The sequence below is a fragment of the Thermobia domestica genome, chromosome 14 (genome assembly GCF_964235325.1).
Source record: "Thermobia domestica chromosome 14, izTheDome1.hap1.1, whole genome shotgun sequence".
Classification (NCBI taxonomy): Eukaryota; Metazoa; Arthropoda; class Insecta; order Zygentoma; family Lepismatidae; genus Thermobia; species Thermobia domestica.
Window position 1 is genome coordinate 138,709,501 of NC_137467.1, and position 19,211 is coordinate 138,728,711.

General features: G+C 34.6%; 1 protein-coding gene across 8 annotated transcripts in view; it reads right to left on the reverse strand.

The window, feature by feature from the left end:
• rg (A kinase anchor protein rugose) overlaps positions 1 to 19,211 on the reverse strand; it is a 1,617,632-nt gene that overhangs the window by 85,569 nt on the left and 1,512,852 nt on the right. For all 8 annotated transcript variants that reach the window (XM_081738911.1, XM_081738906.1, XM_081738912.1 and 5 more), the window contains 2 exons: positions 17,485 to 17,604; positions 4,776 to 4,928 (listed from right to left, as the gene is read on the reverse strand). In XM_081738911.1, the coding sequence (XP_081595037.1) occupies positions 4,776 to 4,928; positions 17,485 to 17,604 (273 nt within the window). The remainder of the gene's footprint in view (positions 1 to 4,775; positions 4,929 to 17,484; positions 17,605 to 19,211) is intronic.

Sequence of the window (19,211 nt, forward strand, 5' to 3'; positions counted from 1 at the left end):
GGAATTAAAAAATAAATACATGTCATGAGGTAAGTGTGTGTGAAATTTGGAGAAAATTATCTATGATCTGAGGAGTAAGATATCTAACATATTACTAGGTATCTCAAATTCGACAGGTGTTAGAGAAACATGTGTAATTTATTTATTTCATGTTCAAGCCAGTCCACAATTTTAGATATTATTTTAGTGATAACTTGTTTAATTTAGGTATATACCTACTCTCAGTAGTTATTCAGAATAGCTGTTTTTTTTTTTCCTACACGGATCCTGGTCCGTAATAGCTTGTAAAATATAAGTCTGATACATTAAACATGTATAATTTTACCAAACGCTACCGTACAGGATAAAATAATATTATTTGTGTGTAATTTTAGTTGAGTTTTCCATTTCATAGAATTAGGGGATATTTACAATTTTGTTTGTAGGAGCTTTGCTTGTTTGCGGAGGGCTTTGCTAACTTTATTCCAGGAAATGTGAAAATTCTGCAATATATATAAAATATAAAAAGTTGCGATAAAATTTCGGTGAGTGCTTAAGCCCGGAAGCCACCCCTTTAAATATGCCACCCCACTACAGAGAATATTAAATATCTTGCGTTGACTCAAATAAAGTTTCTTCTGAGCATTAACATTTCTGGTGAAGTCATTATCACGTGATGTATTAATTAAATGCAATGTTGTACTTATGTAATTTAAAGTGGAAGAAGCAAGTAACAAACGCTAACAGTAAGAATGTACTTGCTTCTTTTTCTCCCTCCATTTTCAAATATACAGGAAATGAAAACAGCACGTGAGGTGCAAGTTTTCCTCACCCGCCATGCTAAACTCAGACAGGAACTACACTTCAAAATATTTGTAGTGGAGCTAAGTTGGAATATTACTTTATCAGGTCTACCTTACTTGTGGGATTACGCTTCGCCACTGCCAACAGAAGAGTGCAAATTTAGGTATCAAAAGTTACGATTAAACTGAAACAACTAACTTTATGTTAACAGTATAAATGGATAGCAAAATAACTAAAAAAATTAACGCAACAGGTAAGATAAAGAATATTCATGACTCACGGAGATACAAATGAATATGCTTAATTACTAATCTAGGTTTAGAACTTACTAAGGTGATCATTTGACACTTCCCTATTATAAGATTTGACAAAGTTCCAAGATAGATGCTGGTGCTCTAACTGCTTTTGACAGAAAATTGTTGATCATATGAGATTAATGCTATGATATTCTTCTTTTGCAGAACATGTGAGAATCGGTAAAGAGAGCACTGTGACCTTCCAAACATCGGTCATCGAAGACATCCTGGTTCCCGTTGCTATAGATTCTTCCATGAAACAAAGAGAGAATATTAAGTTTTGCTGAGTTAGGGAAATCAGCAAGAGACTTACGAGATGATTAGAACTGTTTACCGACCAATGTCCTAATCTCGTGGTCCTGTATTTCGTGAATGGTATGCCCGATTCCGTGAAGACGTTTTTGATTATCTTAGAAGTGGATGTCCGTCAACCAGTTGCTCAGAAGATAATGTGGAGCGTGTTTGCGATCTGTTGCAATCAAACCATCGCATGACCATCCATATGATGCAGAATGTATTGCACATAAACGGCAAAACAATCCGGCAAATCCTGGAAGAAGATTTGGGGAGAATCCCATTCCTTGACTGAAGAGTAAAAAGCTGAGAGTCAAGTGCTACATAAAATTGATTAAGTCCGTAGAGTCTGTAGGTAAATTTGGTTCTTTCAGGCTTCTTCCTATTTTCCCAAATTCAAACTGACATTAAAGGACAGCATTTCGCGACTGTTAAGGATATACGGACATCAGTAACGGCGCAACTATACTGCACTCCAGACTTCAAAACCAGTTTAGGAGATCTCGTGAAACGAACAAGGCTGTGTATCTACAAAAACGGGACTACTTTGAATGAACCTCAGCACTTTCATGATTTCGACTTTCCAGATAGTAGCATCAGTCCTGGAACTTAGTCAAAACTTTGTATTAACATTTTCATACAACGTCTTCATTTATTTTCTAAGCGTTGACTTGCTTTAACAAAGCGTACTTTAGTGAACATAGATATTTAAATGTTGCCAACAGGCCATGGAAATTTTCCACCAGAGTAGGGCTAAATCCTACCAGAATCCTACTACTAATAAATAAACCCTCTCGTTTATTTTTTTTACTTAAATATAATTTGCTATTGTATTTTATTCTAATAATATAAATTATTCTTGTAATTCAGCTTCATTAATTGTAATAATTTTAGATGGGTGCGGTGACTCAGTGGTAGATTGCCTAGCTCTAGTGCCTCGTTCGATTCTAGACCATGCACAACAAAGATAATCACTTACTATCCATTACCTACCTGCTAGCGCCACAGCTTTGTATTAGTCTTGGATTCTTCCACAACATGCTTACTCTCTCCCCAGTTGTTCTTGTTCTCTTTCAATCCTTATATTTTCAGATTCCTCAAATCGTTTTCTACATTTTCAATCCATCGTTTCTTTGGTCTTCCTCTTTTCTCGTTGTATAACTTTCCTTGTAGTATTCTTTTTCGTATGACTTCAGCTTCCATTCTCTCAATGTGTCCTCTCCACCTTAAATATTGTTCTCGTATGTAGCGTACAAAGTTTCCATTGTTTGTCAAGTCCTCTAGTTCTTACTTGTGCTGGTTTCATTTTTTTCTTTTTTATCACGTCCTCTAGCTCTTGGTTGTACTGGATTCTTCATTCTCCTTTTCCCACTAGTGGACCATATTTCCTTCATATTTTCCTTCCAAATTCTTTAATGTATTTTCCCCTGTAGATATCATTTTTCATGTTTCATAGGTGACTACCGGTCTTATGAGGGTTTTGTCTGTGCATTTTCAGCTCAGTTCCCATTTGTTTCTTAAGAACTGTATGTTAGCGAAATATGCCGTATTTTTGCTTTCTATATCTGCTCATGTATGCACTTTTCACTGCTGTTTTCATTATCAATTAGGATCCATAGACATTTAAATGTGTTCACTTCCTCAAACATTTTTTGTTTTCAATTTCTGTCTTTTATCCTTCATATACTCTCTTCATTTGATACCATCATGTATTTGATCTCTTTCTTCCATTTACTTTAAGACCTATTTCTTTTGATGTTTGTTCTAGTTCTAGGATATATAGGATGGCCGAAAAGTAAGTATATACCCCTTCATTGATCAAGTATAACATTCTAGTTTATGGGTTTATTTGCTTCAACTCTTCCGAGCTTAAGATGTAAGTAAAAACACATTAAAAACAAATAATAAAGAAACTAAGTCTATCTGATGCATAACAATAAGAAATGATATAAAATGCAATGAGCTGATCAGTACAGTACTGTATACTTACTTTTGGGCCACTCTGTACAGTATTTATTATGTTCAGCTTCGTTCATGTAATTATCGCTAGCCTAGATTTTCCTTCAGACTATTAGCCATGAAAGAAATATTTTCCCGATCGGATAACTGTAAACTATCAGATTTTATAAAGAAAATTACTAAAATTGGCAACTCTGACTACTAATGATCTAATGATACACTTATCCGAACAATAGATGTTTTCGTGTTATCGGTTTGTATTATTCGTATCTGTATATGGTAAAGGCATAAAACGCAACTTGGCTAGCTGTCGCACGGGGCAAGAACTCGCCTTAGCACCCCATCCTGATCAGCCAAACCAAAATGCTCCCGGACTACATCTGATATTGGCATCAGACAGTAATTCTCCTATTCTATTCTTTCTTCACGTGGTAAACCTTAATTTCAAAATTGCAATACGTAATTTAATTTTCAGTACAAGATAAAACAATAAACTAATTAGTATTTGATTGCCAAATAATCTGAGCTTAGCATGTTTGACATATTCTTATAGTCTTATCATAATAATTGTAAATCATAATGTTTTTGAAATTACAATATATCGGGATGTGCATATATGTAGAATAAATCAACAGTCTGTTGCTTTAGAATAGAATATTTAATTATGACAAACAGTCAAGCTGTTGTCTCGAGTATTATATTCGGACATTTTGCATTATTTCTCAAATCGATATAAGATGGAAACAAAAAGCTGGAATCTAAAATTTAACTTTGTGGGCTCTTTTGGCTGCTAAAGTTTTTACAATGTTTTCAAAAGACAGCTTTAAAGCTAACTTATGCTCTATGGATATGATCCTAAGGTTGGTGAGTCGTTGTTGTCCTGTTAAGTTTCTGAGGTAATATTTTATGATCTTTAGTACGCTAAAAGTCCTTTTCTTGCTTTATAGTGAAAATAAATATTTGCCCAGTTTTCCGCCTCCCAATTCGGCGCCTGGGGCACAAGCTCCGTTTGCTCCTCCTCTTAGTTACGTTACTGTAAAAACACATATAGGGATGCGCACGAGACGAGTCGAGACAGAATTTTCCTAACAAAATTCGAGTCGAGACACGACTCTTACAATAGAAAAATACACATTTTTCGAGTCGAGACATCACTTTTACAGCACATTTTCGGGACGAGACAGCCACAAATCTTGTCTCGTGCGCATCCCTAGACACATACGTATATGAAATCTATAACATGTCTAACCCATTATTTACTTTTAAATTTAGTTTCTAACTCCTCTACTTTAGCTGCATTTTACGCATTTCATTTACTACAAAATTTTATTTAGGCTATTACATTATTTTATATTTGTTCCTACTGGAATGTACAACTATTCTATGATATGTAAAAGACTCAATGTTGAAAAACAATGCGCTGAATTTCATAACATTACTTACCATTCTATTGATTCGAATGAATTCTTCGGGTGAAGACGCCCATGGAGGCAGGTCAACATCGTCTACTGCTGATCCATCTTCTTGTTGGCCCAGTTTGTATCGGTTAGAATTTACAAGCATTTCAGGCAGGAAGAAAAATTCGGGGATAAGTTCCTAAAAGAGAAAGAACAAGATTACAACAATATCATGATTTTAAAATTATATATTGTTATATAATATATATTATATATACATTATTATAGTTTCCCAATTAAGGAAAAAAAATCGGCCTTAGTTGGTTTTAGGAAATCTTTATTTTATTATAAGCACACCTGGCATTTACTTAACGTTTAACATCAAATGTTTATTCCATTATTTTATCCTAACTATTCTTCTAAATAGTAATTAGTAATGTCTTACATTTTAGAATTACGATTAGGAATTAGATTTCTGAGCTGTCGGCATCTAAGGCCATTTAGCCCGTCACGTATGAGGGATGACGTACCTCGGCGAGCACACTATCCGAGGAAAGGGAAGGAAGGAAGCGGCCTGGGTCCATTATTCTGATATTTGTCTGGTGTGAATGAGGAAAACCCACGAAAATCCTCACTTAAGATGGCTGCCCTGAAAAAGCTGTTACACTTTTTCGAACGAGTGTCCCCACCGAGAATCGAACCCGGGACCAGTCGTGCCGAAGGCGAGATGTAATATATGGCTGTACCAGGAGTATATTTTTATTTTTTTTTCTTTTAATATTGTATATTTTAGTTTCTGATATAATTGCAAGTATATTTTTCTTTTCATTTAAGTGATTTTAAAAGAATGAACTTTTGGTTTTAAACTGATAAGACTTAAAGATGAAATCATTGCTTGAGGTTGACTTCGAACTAAACTGCTATAGATAATCTTTCAGCTATCCACGTTGTGTTTGCTTTTTGTAGATAATTCTCTAGTTGCCGTTTTTGTTTACTTAAGGCACATGATCATGACTTCTTAAGTTAACATCGATAATTTGTCAGCTTTAAAGTTTTGTTTTTCTGTTCTGTTAACTATCTTATGTACTCAAAGTCAATACTTGGTTCCAGAAGTATTATTAATGTATGAACAAATGGATGACTATGACTATGTGTACGTGATGTTTTGAAGTTCAATGATAAGACACTCACATGAGAGATTAAATGTTTCCTTTTTGAAATCTCTTAACACCAAAAGGCGAGAACAACAAGATTAATGTTAAATATATAAACTGTGAAAATTCACAGATAAATGATTCAGTGTTAAAATCATAGACGCGTAACTACTGCGAGAATTCATCCGAAGAAGACTCTTTTTCTCATCCACCCAGAGCATATACTTATATTTTAAGAACTACGGTTCTTACTGGCTGGCTGCTTAGTCTTAATTCTTTCGATTAATTCAACTAGAAATTTAACTCTTCGTCCTGAAGTCTTTTGGAAACTCTAAATCTTAACATACTTCAAAACATCACTTCAAGATATAATTTTTCAATATATATATATATATCATTATTTTATTCTATGAAATCTTGGATTAGTGAATCTTGTAATTAATACTTTTATTTTTTTCAACAATAAATACGGCTTTCTCTATCTGGGATTTGCCGCGAAAAGATCCTACGTACTTTCTTTAAATCCTTCAAGAACCTACGGTTCTACTACAGATAAATTGGTGGCAGCGGTGGGATTCGCGGAGCCGTAACATATCGACCTGAGTTCGATCTTAAACTAACCCATTATACCAGGAAACTTCAAAAATTTTTTGGCGGAACTGAGAGCAGTAAATCTCAGTCTCTGCAATTTTTATATTGAAATTGAGTCTTTCTTCAAAAGAAAAAGAAAAATACGGGTTTTCATTACATATATGCATCTGGGTGGCTATGTAAGCCAGGACGAAGAAAAATAGCAGCCAACATTTTAACAATATTTCGAAGTGTGAAGTTTCAATTTCCTTACTAAGGAGTGCCAGGTTGCAGGCGCAACCTGAGGGACAGCAAGAACCGAATCCTGCCAAGCAGAGACATTTTGTGAACACCCCATGTAACAGTTTGTTGCCAGTATACAAGAAGACAATCAAGACCCCGGTTTTGCAGCGGAGAGAACTAACAAAGGGTACCCAGGACAACTAGATTTCATCTCTCAGCGGAGACCAGCATCTGTTGCAGCACGCTTAGCGGCAATCTACCCAGCACTTACAGTTCCACAACAAACAGTGAGTACAAAACAATTTCTTAGGTTTCTTGTGAGATTCAGTTGGAAGAATTCAAGTGTGAATAACTGTTTTTCCGTGGCCAGAAATACAAGTTATTAAGAGTAGGACAAAAGAATATTAATACGCGTTCTTTACGAAGAAGGAAACCCACTTCAGTACACGCGCTTTTGTACGTTCTTCGATAGAAGGGAGTGTCCGAAAGGATTATAAGGTTATCTTAAGCTAAATAATACTTTTGTCTGTAGGATTAGTAAGGTAAATTGATAACTACATAAACTTCTGTAAAACATGGCACATTCGCAAACAAACAGTAACGCCGATTCTGAAACAGATTATTGTTCCATTTCGGAAGCTTTAAAGTTAATACATAACCCATTCAATGGAGACAAACGTGCTCTTCCTGAGTTTATAGATAACTGCGATGCAGCTTTTTCTCTAGTTCAACCGTCCCAACATAGTAAGTTATTGAAATTTGTGAAAGCACGTATTATTGGTGACGCAAAGTCAAAGTTGTTAGTTAGAAGTGCCACTGGAACTTGGGCCGAAGTAAAAGAAGTCTTACAAGAAAATTATTCGATTAGGAGAACTATCGATTTTTACGCTTGTTCATTGTTTAGTGCCAGGCAGAACAAAACAGAGAGTATCGCAGATTGGGGTTCGCGCATCGATTCCCTGCAGAGTCAATTAAAAGAAGCAGCGGTAAGAATATTACATCAAAACCATGTTCCAGGAGCCGTAGAGCTAATTCAGCATTTAGCTAAAGCATCTTTCATACAAGGTCTTTCAGACGACAAAATTCAAATGATAGCTCGCAGTAAAGACAGTGACACTTTGAATTTTGGTGGGGCTGTAGAAATTTGTTTGGAACAGGAATCTAACCAATTGTCTAATAAGGATAGAACTGAGAAAGGGAAGAACTCACAATCACAAGGTAGTAGGAAATTTAAGAAAAACATTTCTTGTTATTTTTGCAAGAAGCCTGGGCACATTGAGGCCAATTGTAGACTAAAACATAGTAAAGGCACACAAAATAAAAATGTGCGGTATAGTGCTAACCAAAGTTTAGAGGGATCCCATATGTGTTGCCATGCACAGGAGATGCATGAAGACTCTACTAGTAAGTACGAGTATTGTTGTTCCGGCCACAGCTGTGGGTCGAAGTGTCTTTCTGAAGGAAGACAGGGACAAGGTACAGAGAAAAGTATGAATCAAAATAAGTGTATCAAAATGAATGCGGGAAACGGTCGACGGGAGTAAATCAGCAGTCTGTTTACTTTCCTCCTCTGAAAAAGGGCTGTAAAGAAAAACCTCCAGGTAGTCTTGAAGTACAAATAAAAGAATTAGGACCAACTACTAAACATTTTTTGATAGATACAGGATCAGACATTACATGCATTCATAAAGACATTCTGTCTCCTGAATTAGTGAATAAAATTGATCATAGTAAAGTTACGAAAATCAAGGGTATATCAGGTTCCCCTTTATTTTCATGTGGTTCTTTAACTTTAAATTTAGAAATTGATAAGAAATCTATTCCGGCTTTGTTCCATGTAGTAGATAAATTACTACCTAGCTCCTATTCAGGAATAATAGGTAGAGATTTCTTAGAGAAAAACGAATGCATCATATCATTTGAAACAAGTAGTACGAAATATACTATTCCAGGTCGCTGTCAACTATTAGTTGAAATTCCAGCAAAGAATAATGGCGTAGGGATAGTTTCAAAACAATCCTTAGGAGAAGGGATTTTTCTTGCGGAGAGCCTCACTGTAGCCAAAGATAATAAATGCATTAGTTGTGTAATGAATATAAATGACGAAGAAAAGGTTATTGAAGTTGCTCCAGTCGAATTAGAAGAATTTGTGGAAGTCGACGAAACTTTAGTTGCTCACATAAAACAGGATAAAAACAATAGTAACAATAGTAGTATTAGTGAAAGATTAGAACTACTAAAATCTCTTGTCAGACTAGAACATTTAGATTCAAAAGAGAAAGAAATAATTTGGCAGCTCTGTATAGACTATAATGATATATTTTATCTCCCTGGAGATAAACTTACTGCAACAGCAGCTATTGAACACTCTATTCCTTTCAAACCAGAATTTCAAGGTAGTATCGTAAACCAAAAGAATTACCGATTGCCAGAAATTTATCGCGAAGAGGTCAACAAACAAGTAGAACAAATGTTAGAAAATGAAATCATTACCCCTTCTACGAGTCCTTTCAATTCTCCCATGTTAGTTATTCCAAAAAAGATGGATGCTTCCGGGAAAAAGAAATATCGTGTGGTAATTGATTTTCGAAATTTAAATAATCTGACTATTGGGTATTGTTTTCCGCTCCCAAACATTGTAGACATTTTGGACCGTTTAGGAAAAGCCAAACACTTCAGCACTTTAGACCTTGCGTCTGGTTATAATCAGGTGTTAGTTAAGGAAGAAGACAGACCGAAAACTGCCTTTTCAACAGACAAAGGTCATTTTCATTATCTTAGAATGCCTTTTGGGCTAAAAAACGCGCCATCGTCATTTCAATATTTGATGAATACAGTTCTATCAGGATTACAAGGTACTTCATGTTTCATTTTTTTGGATGATTGCGTAATATATTCTGACACGCTAGAAAAACATGAAAAACAACTCCGAGAGATTTTTCAAAGATTTAGAGAAAATAATTTGCAATTACAACCAGACAAATCAGAATTCTTTAGACCAGAAGTAGTTTATTTAGGCCATGTCATTACAGCTGACGGAGTAAAGCCAGATCCCCGGCTTATCTCAAAAGTCATGGAATTTCCAGTCCCCAAGGATAAGAAACAAGTAAAAGGATTTTTAGGCTTGACAGGATACTATAGAAGACATATTCCAGATTACGCCAAAATCGCATATTCTCTAACCTCTCTCCTAAAACAAGACGCAGAATTTCAATGGTCTGCTAATCACCAACTTGCTTTTGAAACTTTAAAAGAAAAATTAACTCAAGCTCCTGTTTTAGAATACCCAGATTTTTCAAAACCGTTCATAGTAACCACAGATGCTAGCCTCAACGCCATTGGAGCTATTTTAAGTCAAGGTGAAATAGGAAAAGATAAACCTATTGCTTACTCAAGTAGAAAATTGAATCAAGCGGAAACTCGGTACAGTGCAACTGAAAAGGAATTACTTGCGATTATTTGGGCTTCCAAAATTTACAAACCTTATATTCTAGGCAGAAAAGTAACATTTGTTACGGATTGTAAACCACTTACTTGGGTTTTTTCGGTAAAGGATCCCACCTCTAGATTAATTAGATGGAGAATTCAATTAGAAGAGCTAGATTATGAAATCGTGTACAAACAAGGAAAAAGGAATACAAATGCAGATGCTCTAAGTAGAATGTATGCATTAGAAGCAGATGTAACAGATAGAAACCTTTTAGACGAAGATACCAAAAGACACATATTAAAAGAATTTCACGAAATTGCAATAGGAGGCCATCAAGGTGTTTGTCGTACGTACGAAAAAGTAAAAGAATACATGAAATTAAATGATTTAGAAATATCTCTTTGGCCAAAGTTAAGAGAAGACATAGAACAATTCATTCGGGTCTGTGACAGTTGTCAACGAAACAAAATTTGCTCTAAAGTAAAAATGCCTCTCGAAATTACAACTACACCTAGTACCACTTTAGAAAAGGTATGTTTAGACGTTGTAGGGCCCCTAACAACAACAGACAAAGGTAACAAGTATTTGTTAACAGTCCAAGAAGAACTTTCGAAATATACATTTGCAGTCCCTCTACCACAACAAGATGCTGATACAATAGCCAGAGCTTTCGTAGAAAATATAGTTTTAAAATACGGTATTCCACAGATAATTCTTACAGACCAAGGGAGTAATTTCATGTCAGATATCATGAAAAGAGTATGTAAAATTTTGCAAATTGAAAAGATAAATACCTCTAGCTATCACCCACAATCAAACGGTAGTCTAGAACGTTTTCATCGTTCACTGAAAGAATTTTTACGACATTTTGTGTCTGAAAATCAAAGAGATTGGGACACCTATATTCCTTATGCTCTTTTTGTATATAACACAACTCCTCACACAAGTACAAATTTTCAACCTCATGAGTTGTTGTTTGGTAAGAAAGCTAATATTCCAGGCATTCTCCAAAAGAAACCCCTTGAACCTCTGTATAACTACGACGACTATGTCAAAGAGTTAAAGCAGAAACTGCAAGAAATTCATCAACTAGCCAAATTAAAGTTGCAGATATCCAAGGAAAAGAACAAAGAATATTATGATCAAGATAGCAATGAATTTCTTTTCAAACCTGGTGATGAAGTTTTACTTTTTGATGAATCCGTACGTCGTGGACGTTCGAAGAAACTAACTTCTTATTGGGTAGGTCCCTATACAGTCATTAACACAAAAGGTGTAAATTGTCAGATTAAAAGAGGAGGAAAGGTAACAACTGTGCATGCGAATAGACTAAAACTATACTATTGAGAATTTCTAATATCATAACATACCTCTTTGAGGTATGGTTCACTTACTCTTTCTGCTTTTGGCTATTTCTCTCCCGTTGGGATTTGCTTTCCTTGGCGTTGAAGTGAAAAAATTCCATGATTCACCTGGACTATATTATAATAATTTGTGTTTCACACAAATATACAATGTAGAATGGCGACTGGTTGTGTTTGTGAATCTGTCTATGTTAGATTTTAATTATAATGTAATTAATAAGTATTTTTCTGTCACAAAACACATATGTAATTTAAATATGGTACAAGCCAACAAAACAAGTTGTGATAACATAAATGGGAATCAAATTCTTCAAAAACTACAAGGAATTCAAGAGTTACGTAAAATCATAGATCAAACTACAAAAGTCACAAGTGACTCTCATAGAAATAAACGAGGAATATTCAATTTTGTAGGTGAAATTTCAAAGGTACTATTTGGGACTTTGGATAGTCATGATGCTGATTATTACACACAGCAGATTAATAAATTAGTAACTGATCAGAAAGATTTTCTGAAGCTGAGCAAAGAACAAATGGTAGTGGTCAAATCGACATTACATTCAATTAATAATACTTTATATGCTGTAGAAAATAATGAAGAGTTATTAAGTAAAAATATAGAACTATTAAAGAATGAGCTGAATAAACGTGCTTCTCAGTTAAATAAAGAATTTCTAAATTTAAAACTAAAGGTAGCCTTAAATGATCACATTCAAAAATTAGATCAATTGTGTAGAGATCTGAAAGCACAGTATGATATAGTCCTACGAGCTATCCTAAATGCTCAACATGGAATATTACAACCACACATAATAACCCCATTTCAGATACTTCAACATTTTAAAATTAGTCAAGTTGACTTAAATAATGGTGTATCATTACCCATTCCCCTTAGCGTTTCATATGGGTATTTACTTTTGAAACTTCTTTCTTTAGATGTCTTTATTAATGATGGTATATTAGGTTATGTCATTCGATTACCCCTCACGGAAAATATGAAATATTTCACTTATAAGATAATGCCATTTCCGTTTAAAGTAGACGAAACTGATAAATACATTTTTATTCAGCCAGAAAAGGAAATGTTACTTATGGATAGCACGAAACAACACTATTTTAAAATAAGTGAAATAGAGTTTCAAAAATGTAAAATTTTAAGAGATGATTGGTTTATTTGTAAACAAAACTTCCCTATTCTTTCGACACATTTGCATGAAGATTGTGAAGCTAAACTGCTTCAATATGTTCGAAATATACCTAATGATTGCAATCAAAGAATTGTACAGTTAACAGAACTAATGCTAGTTCCTATAGGTAATAATAATTGGTTGTATATCGCTCCAGAAAATGAAAAACTAACAATTGTTTGTAAATCACAAGAACCTTATGATGTGAATTTGAAAGGATCTGGCAAAATTCACTTAGACAATGGTTATAAAGCATATGGTATTCGTACTTTAATCCAATCCCAAAGTATTCTGTCAGTTAATGTTTCCCACAAAGATGTAATTCCTCAATTTAACCTCTCTTTAGATTGTTGTGAAGTATTGGGTGAGAAAGTTCCATTTTCAGATATAACCATAGATTTGCCTTTGAAACATGTAATTAATACTGTCCAAGACTTGAAATATGCAAGTCACAAGGTTGATGAAATTCAACAGCAAATATCTGAAGAAGAATGGAAACTTAATCATACTAATACTGTATCAAATTTATCTATTATTGCGTATGTCTGTGCTGCAATAGTTATTATTATTGTAATTTGTTGTTGCTGTAAAAGATGCGGATGTTTGAAGTTATTTTACAAATGGTACAAAGATGATGCATGTTGCAGACAGATATGTTTTAAGCCAACTATTGTAAATAAGATTCAACAACGAGACGATGTTGCTGATAAGGTGGTTATAATGAGTAAAATAGCAAATTCATTGGAGGTAACTGAATCAGAAGAAATTCCTCTCACGAACAGAAAAGTACCAAGTCCTAGAAACAAAATTAGATAAGCAGAGAGTAACTTAAAACAAAATTTTACGATATAAAATTTTGTTTTCGATAAGGGGGGAAGTGTAATATATGGCTGTACCAGGAGTATATTTTTATTTTTTTTTCTTTTAATATTGTATATTTTAGTTTCTGATATAATTGCAAGTATATTTTTCTTTTCATTTAAGTGATTTTAAAAGAATGAACTTTTGGTTTTAAACTGATAAGACTTAAAGATGAAATCATTGCTTGAGGTTGACTTCGAACTAAACTGCTATAGATAATCTTTCAGCTATCCACGTTGTGTTTGCTTTTTGTAGATAATTCTCTAGTTGCCGTTTTTGTTTACTTAAGGCACATGATCATGACTTCTTAAGTTAACATCGATAATTTGTCAGCTTTAAAGTTTTGTTTTTCTGTTCTGTTAACTATCTTATGTACTCAAAGTCAATACTTGGTTCCAGAAGTATTATTAATGTATGAACAAATGGATGACTATGACTATGTGTACGTGATGTTTTGAAGTTCAATGATAAGACACTCACATGAGAGATTAAATGTTTCCTTTTTGAAATCTCTTAACACCAAAAGGCGAGAACAACAAGATTAATGTTAAATATATAAACTGTGAAAATTCACAGATAGATGATTCAGTGTTAAAATCATAGACGCGTAACTACCGCGAGAATTCATCCGAAGAAGACTCTTTTTCTCATCCACCCAGAGCATATACTTATATTTTAAGAACTACGGTTCTTACTGGCTGGCTGCTTAGTCTTAATTCTTTCGATTAATTCAACTAGAAATTTAACTCTTCGTCCTGAAGTCTTTTGGAAACTCTAAATCTTAACATACTTCAAAACATCACTTCAAGATATAATTTTTCAATATATATATATATATATCATTATTTTATTCTATGAAATCTTGGATTAGTGAATCTTGTAATTAATACTTTTATTTTTTCAACAATAAATACGGCTTTCTCTATCTGGGATTTGCCGCGAAAAGATCCTACGTACTTTCTTTAAATCCTTCAAGAACCTACGGTTCTACTACAGAGAGCGTTAGCGACTACGTCACGCGAGGTCACAGTTCTTGCATTTTTTTTTAACGTCCAAACCCTAACTTTGATAACTCAAACTCGGAAACCAAGTTTAGACTAGAAATGTGCAAAATCAGTTAAAAAAAAAAAAAACGGTTTCTAGAAAAATCGAGTGATTGACATTTCGGTTTTCGTCAAAATAGGTTCGATTTTATCTAATAACCGGTTCTTCACTGAAACCACTTTTCATTTTCTTGAAAAAACCGAAACAGTTTCCCCAGAGGAGGTTTGGGTTTTTACTAAGATTAGTATGATTTTCGCCTAAGCTGGTATAAGTTCTTGTACTAATCATTTCCAAACAAATTAGCAAAGAAGCGAGAAGGTTCAGATAGAAAATAGAACTTGTTTTTTAATAGAGAACCTAGCTCATTTTTGGAGGGAACGGAACCGGTTTTTGAAATTATAAAAAATCGTTCTTTTTTTCTTTTTCTTTCTTTCTTTCTTTCTTTTTCTTTTATTTTTTTCAAACAAGTGAGTAGCCTTTCACAGTGTGAAACCCAAACTATGTGAATTCAATATTCAAACTTGAAGTTGTGCATGTATAAAGTACTGATTGCAATAGAGTAATAAGATCAAAGATACAATCAGTTCCTCGGATGCTGAATCCATATCAAAAACCCTTACTCGCTCTTCCTTACTATATCTTTGTCCTATGGCAATAAGGGTTGAAACCAAAAATATTTATATCAATCACTTCTGTTTGAATTGACAATTTTATATGTGAAGTGCTTTCTTTTAGGCACTTTTCCTCGCACAGTTCAAACATTTTTGGCTTCACTTCAAACAAACAAATTAATCCTTTATGAGTATGGCCAATGACTGCATATCCTTGATTATTGATTTTTTTAAATGTATTTTCCACGCGAATCACAAGCTGATGTGATAATTTCTGCATTTTTGTTTTGTAAACCTACATTTTTATTTTTGCGATTAGTGAATAGTTTTCAAACAATTTATCGCACACCTGAATATTTAAACTAAGAATAAATGTTCTTGAAATTTTATTTTGTGGACACTTCGTTAAGGATTGTTAGGCTGAATCCAGAATGAAGCAAGTGTTTTATCATTAGCGAACACTGGATAATGGGAGCTAAAAACCTTTTCTTTCTTCATTATCAATTTTTTGCGCTGTTTTTGAAAATAAAAAAAAAACAGTCTATCTATCTTTCGGATCTTTCGGACAATTTCATTAAAATTTGTCGGCCCCAAAAGGAAACTATAAGTACTTATTCACGTGTTGTCCATAGCCCCCTCCGAAACAAAATCCTAAATACGCCACTGGAAGTATATATTGGATGCATATCCAGCGCATACATTATATGATTATTTTTTCCCTTCAATTGTCATATATTCTAAAATGTTATCTGTATTTTGTCAACTGAAATAACTTTTTATTTCTTTTAAAATGCTGAAAACTCAATAAAACATAAAAATGTTATAATGGAAGAGCAGATTAGCTTTAAAAATACTTTCACACATACCCGCGGTGGCTCAGTGGTAGAGAGTTCACCTCTGGTGCTTGGGGTCCCGGGTTCGATCCCAGGCCCCGCCAAGTGAACCTTGTGGTGGACAAACATTGTGTGTGGAATTACCGTTCTGCCTAAAGATAAGATCATTTAAAATATTTTCTGCAAAGTGCTGGAGGAATTTAGGCAGAACGGGAAAACACCATTAAGCATCTTGCTATTTTGGTTTTTAAAAGATTTTGAATTCTTGTTTTTAAGTGCCAATAGAATAAAACAACTTATTTTCGACAAGATAAATTTTCAAGCAAAGCATGCAACGCAAGATTAAATAGAAATCAACCTTTTCACGGCTGTGATCGTCACAACTACGTTTGATCAATCGATTGCCAACGATTTCATCTCGACGTCACACCAAGCATGAGAAAGTCGAAGCTAATTGACTCTGGCTGAGGAAGGAAATCCAATGCAGTCGTTCGTTGCATCAACGAATTTTAAAGTTTGTAAAATAATAATAATAATAATAATAATAATAATAATAATAATAATAATAATAATAATAATAATAATAATAATAAGAAGAAGAAGAAGAAGAAGAAGAAGAAGATAAAAGTATACGACCTTAATGTAAGATTGCACTCCTCCAGATTTTTTGAACACCTCCCTAAGTTCAAAATTCTAGATAAATTCCTGTTTCCAGAGGTGCTGCAGAATCTCCAGGAAAATACTGGTAAGACGAACAAGAGAAAAAGCCTTGGTCAAAACCCGGAATCATGGCAAACTGAAACCAGCGTAAGTATAGAACAATCTTCACCTGGATTTTTGGAGGATATATACATGCCCTGGTCTGCCTGGCTTCAGAGCATTTCATATCTGAAGTGAATTTGTTCCGTGTAGAATGAAATTCATTGCAAACATGACCCTTATTCAGTGATGCAATGCTAGAATTTTTGGCAGGTATACGCTCGACTGTTTTCAAACATATAGCGTATACCCATTCCGGTATACATTTGTTCTTTCGTAAATTAAAGGTAAGTATAAGCTAGACTACAAAAATATTCAATGGATATACGCCCCATTACATCCCTGGCCTTATTACATGTACGAAGTGTGTGGCTTATAAGAATGGCATCCTTTTAATAAACCATTTATAATCACATTGCACATTGTATTCTATGCAAAGTTTCATCAGTTCCTAGATACTAGCTTTCTTTTCCTAACGTTTTACATGACGAGTTTATTTATTGTTGGATTCAATTCGCCTTTCCGTTACCTATATCATTTACAGGTAAGTTTATCAACATATATATGAGAGCGAACGAACCAACGTTTGAATAGGTTCCTAAAGGACTACATGTTGCTCAGTTCAAATTTTCTAAAGTACGGCACAGCTCTGATGAAGATAGTCAATTTGAGGATACTTAAAACCAATAACTTAATTACCTTGACATCGGATGTATCCCTTTGGCAGTTTTTCCAGGACAAGGCAACAGACGAGAACAGCCTGTTGGGGTGATCGAATTTTCCTCCCTGCAGTGCTAGAAACATACTCGTGAACGGTTCCTGAAAAGCAAAAAGAAATCCAATTTCAATAGAAATAATCCTATAATTAGAACAGAGAACAGACTGTTTTCTTCTATGCTAAAGCAGAAACTAATTAACAGAATTGTTTGTTAATATTATCATATTCAAAGGCAACAAAGTCCGGGAGCTCATCCCCGGTAAAAGCTTTGCATATTTTATTGCTGAACACCATTATCACCAATTCCAAGTTCGAAAGCTATGAAACACTGCCAGAGACTAGTTTACCTTTAAAGCAATTCTGGAAACTGTTTTGCGACTATTCCTGATGTCTTTTATGTCGTCAAAATGTCTTCCTTGTAATATTTTCTTTGTCTTCGTGAACAAAAACATGTCACTGGAGCTATATCAGGTGAGTAGGAAGAATATTTAAGCACATTTATTGTTTTTTTTCGTTCCCTAATTCTTCTGCTGACATTCTCGCGACGACATACCAGAACACTCAAGATAAAAATGGATGATATTCACAAAGACACTGTAAAAATCAACTAACATAGCTATGAAACGCAGATATACCAAATTTACTAAACCGTGTTGTTTCCGCGTACTGTTGCCATATGCACTTTGCGAACTTTATTGTCAGTTCTCGCATACAGGCACTTCGAATCTTTACTGTCACTAATACAATGCTGTATACAATATAAATATCCATTCATGTGTACACAGGCACCGACTTGCAGAAAATATTGGGGGGTCCAAGTAATGAATAAATATATCACCATCTTATTCAACCATTTTCAATTAACTGCTTGATGAAGGCCCTCCACCCCCCTCCCCAAATCTCGATCCGCTGCAAAATTCACACTGCATTGATCTTCACTTGTCAGGTCAGTGTTGCCAGAGTGTTGGTTGAAGCTTCAGTGCTCTATTCAACACCAGTCTGAAAACCGCCTTTTCTATCGAATAAGAAGGCTGTAGGGATGGCCACGAGCGACTTCAAGCGATTTTTCTTTGAAACTCGACTCGACTCGAAACAGACATATTTAAGCTCGACTCGAGAACTCGGCTCGAAAAATTTCTTCCAACTCGACTCGACTTCAGGTCGAGTTTCGAGTCGAGTCGAGCCAGAACGAGCCAAATGGAGCTAAATTTTATGTAGTTTCAAGTACTCTCTTCAACTATGCTACATAGACAGTGTACCGGTAATTATTATCAATGATACTACTGTTACTACAACTTTATTATTATTATCATTATTATTATTATTATTATTATTATTATTATTATTATTATTATTATTATTATTATTATTATTATTATAACACCGTGTATAAACATGAAAGATAGGTGGCTTCTATCTGAATACTAGAAACTAATTGACTGGCGACCTCGGCAGTCGTGAAGTCTAGGAGGCATGGTCATCGTTCACGAGATTCTGGATTTGAGTTCCGGAGAAGCTTGGATTTGGCTAAGGCCAAATATTGTTAAAAGTTGTACGGCGCTGGCCAAACATGTTCACAACTGCTCGGCTCGGGCTTAGGGTTGTCGGCCTGGGTGAGCCGATCTAAGCCGATGGCTCACCCAAACCGAGACGAACAGAGCTGATAGCTCAGTTGGGGCGAATCGATGGCTCATCCCAACCATGCCGG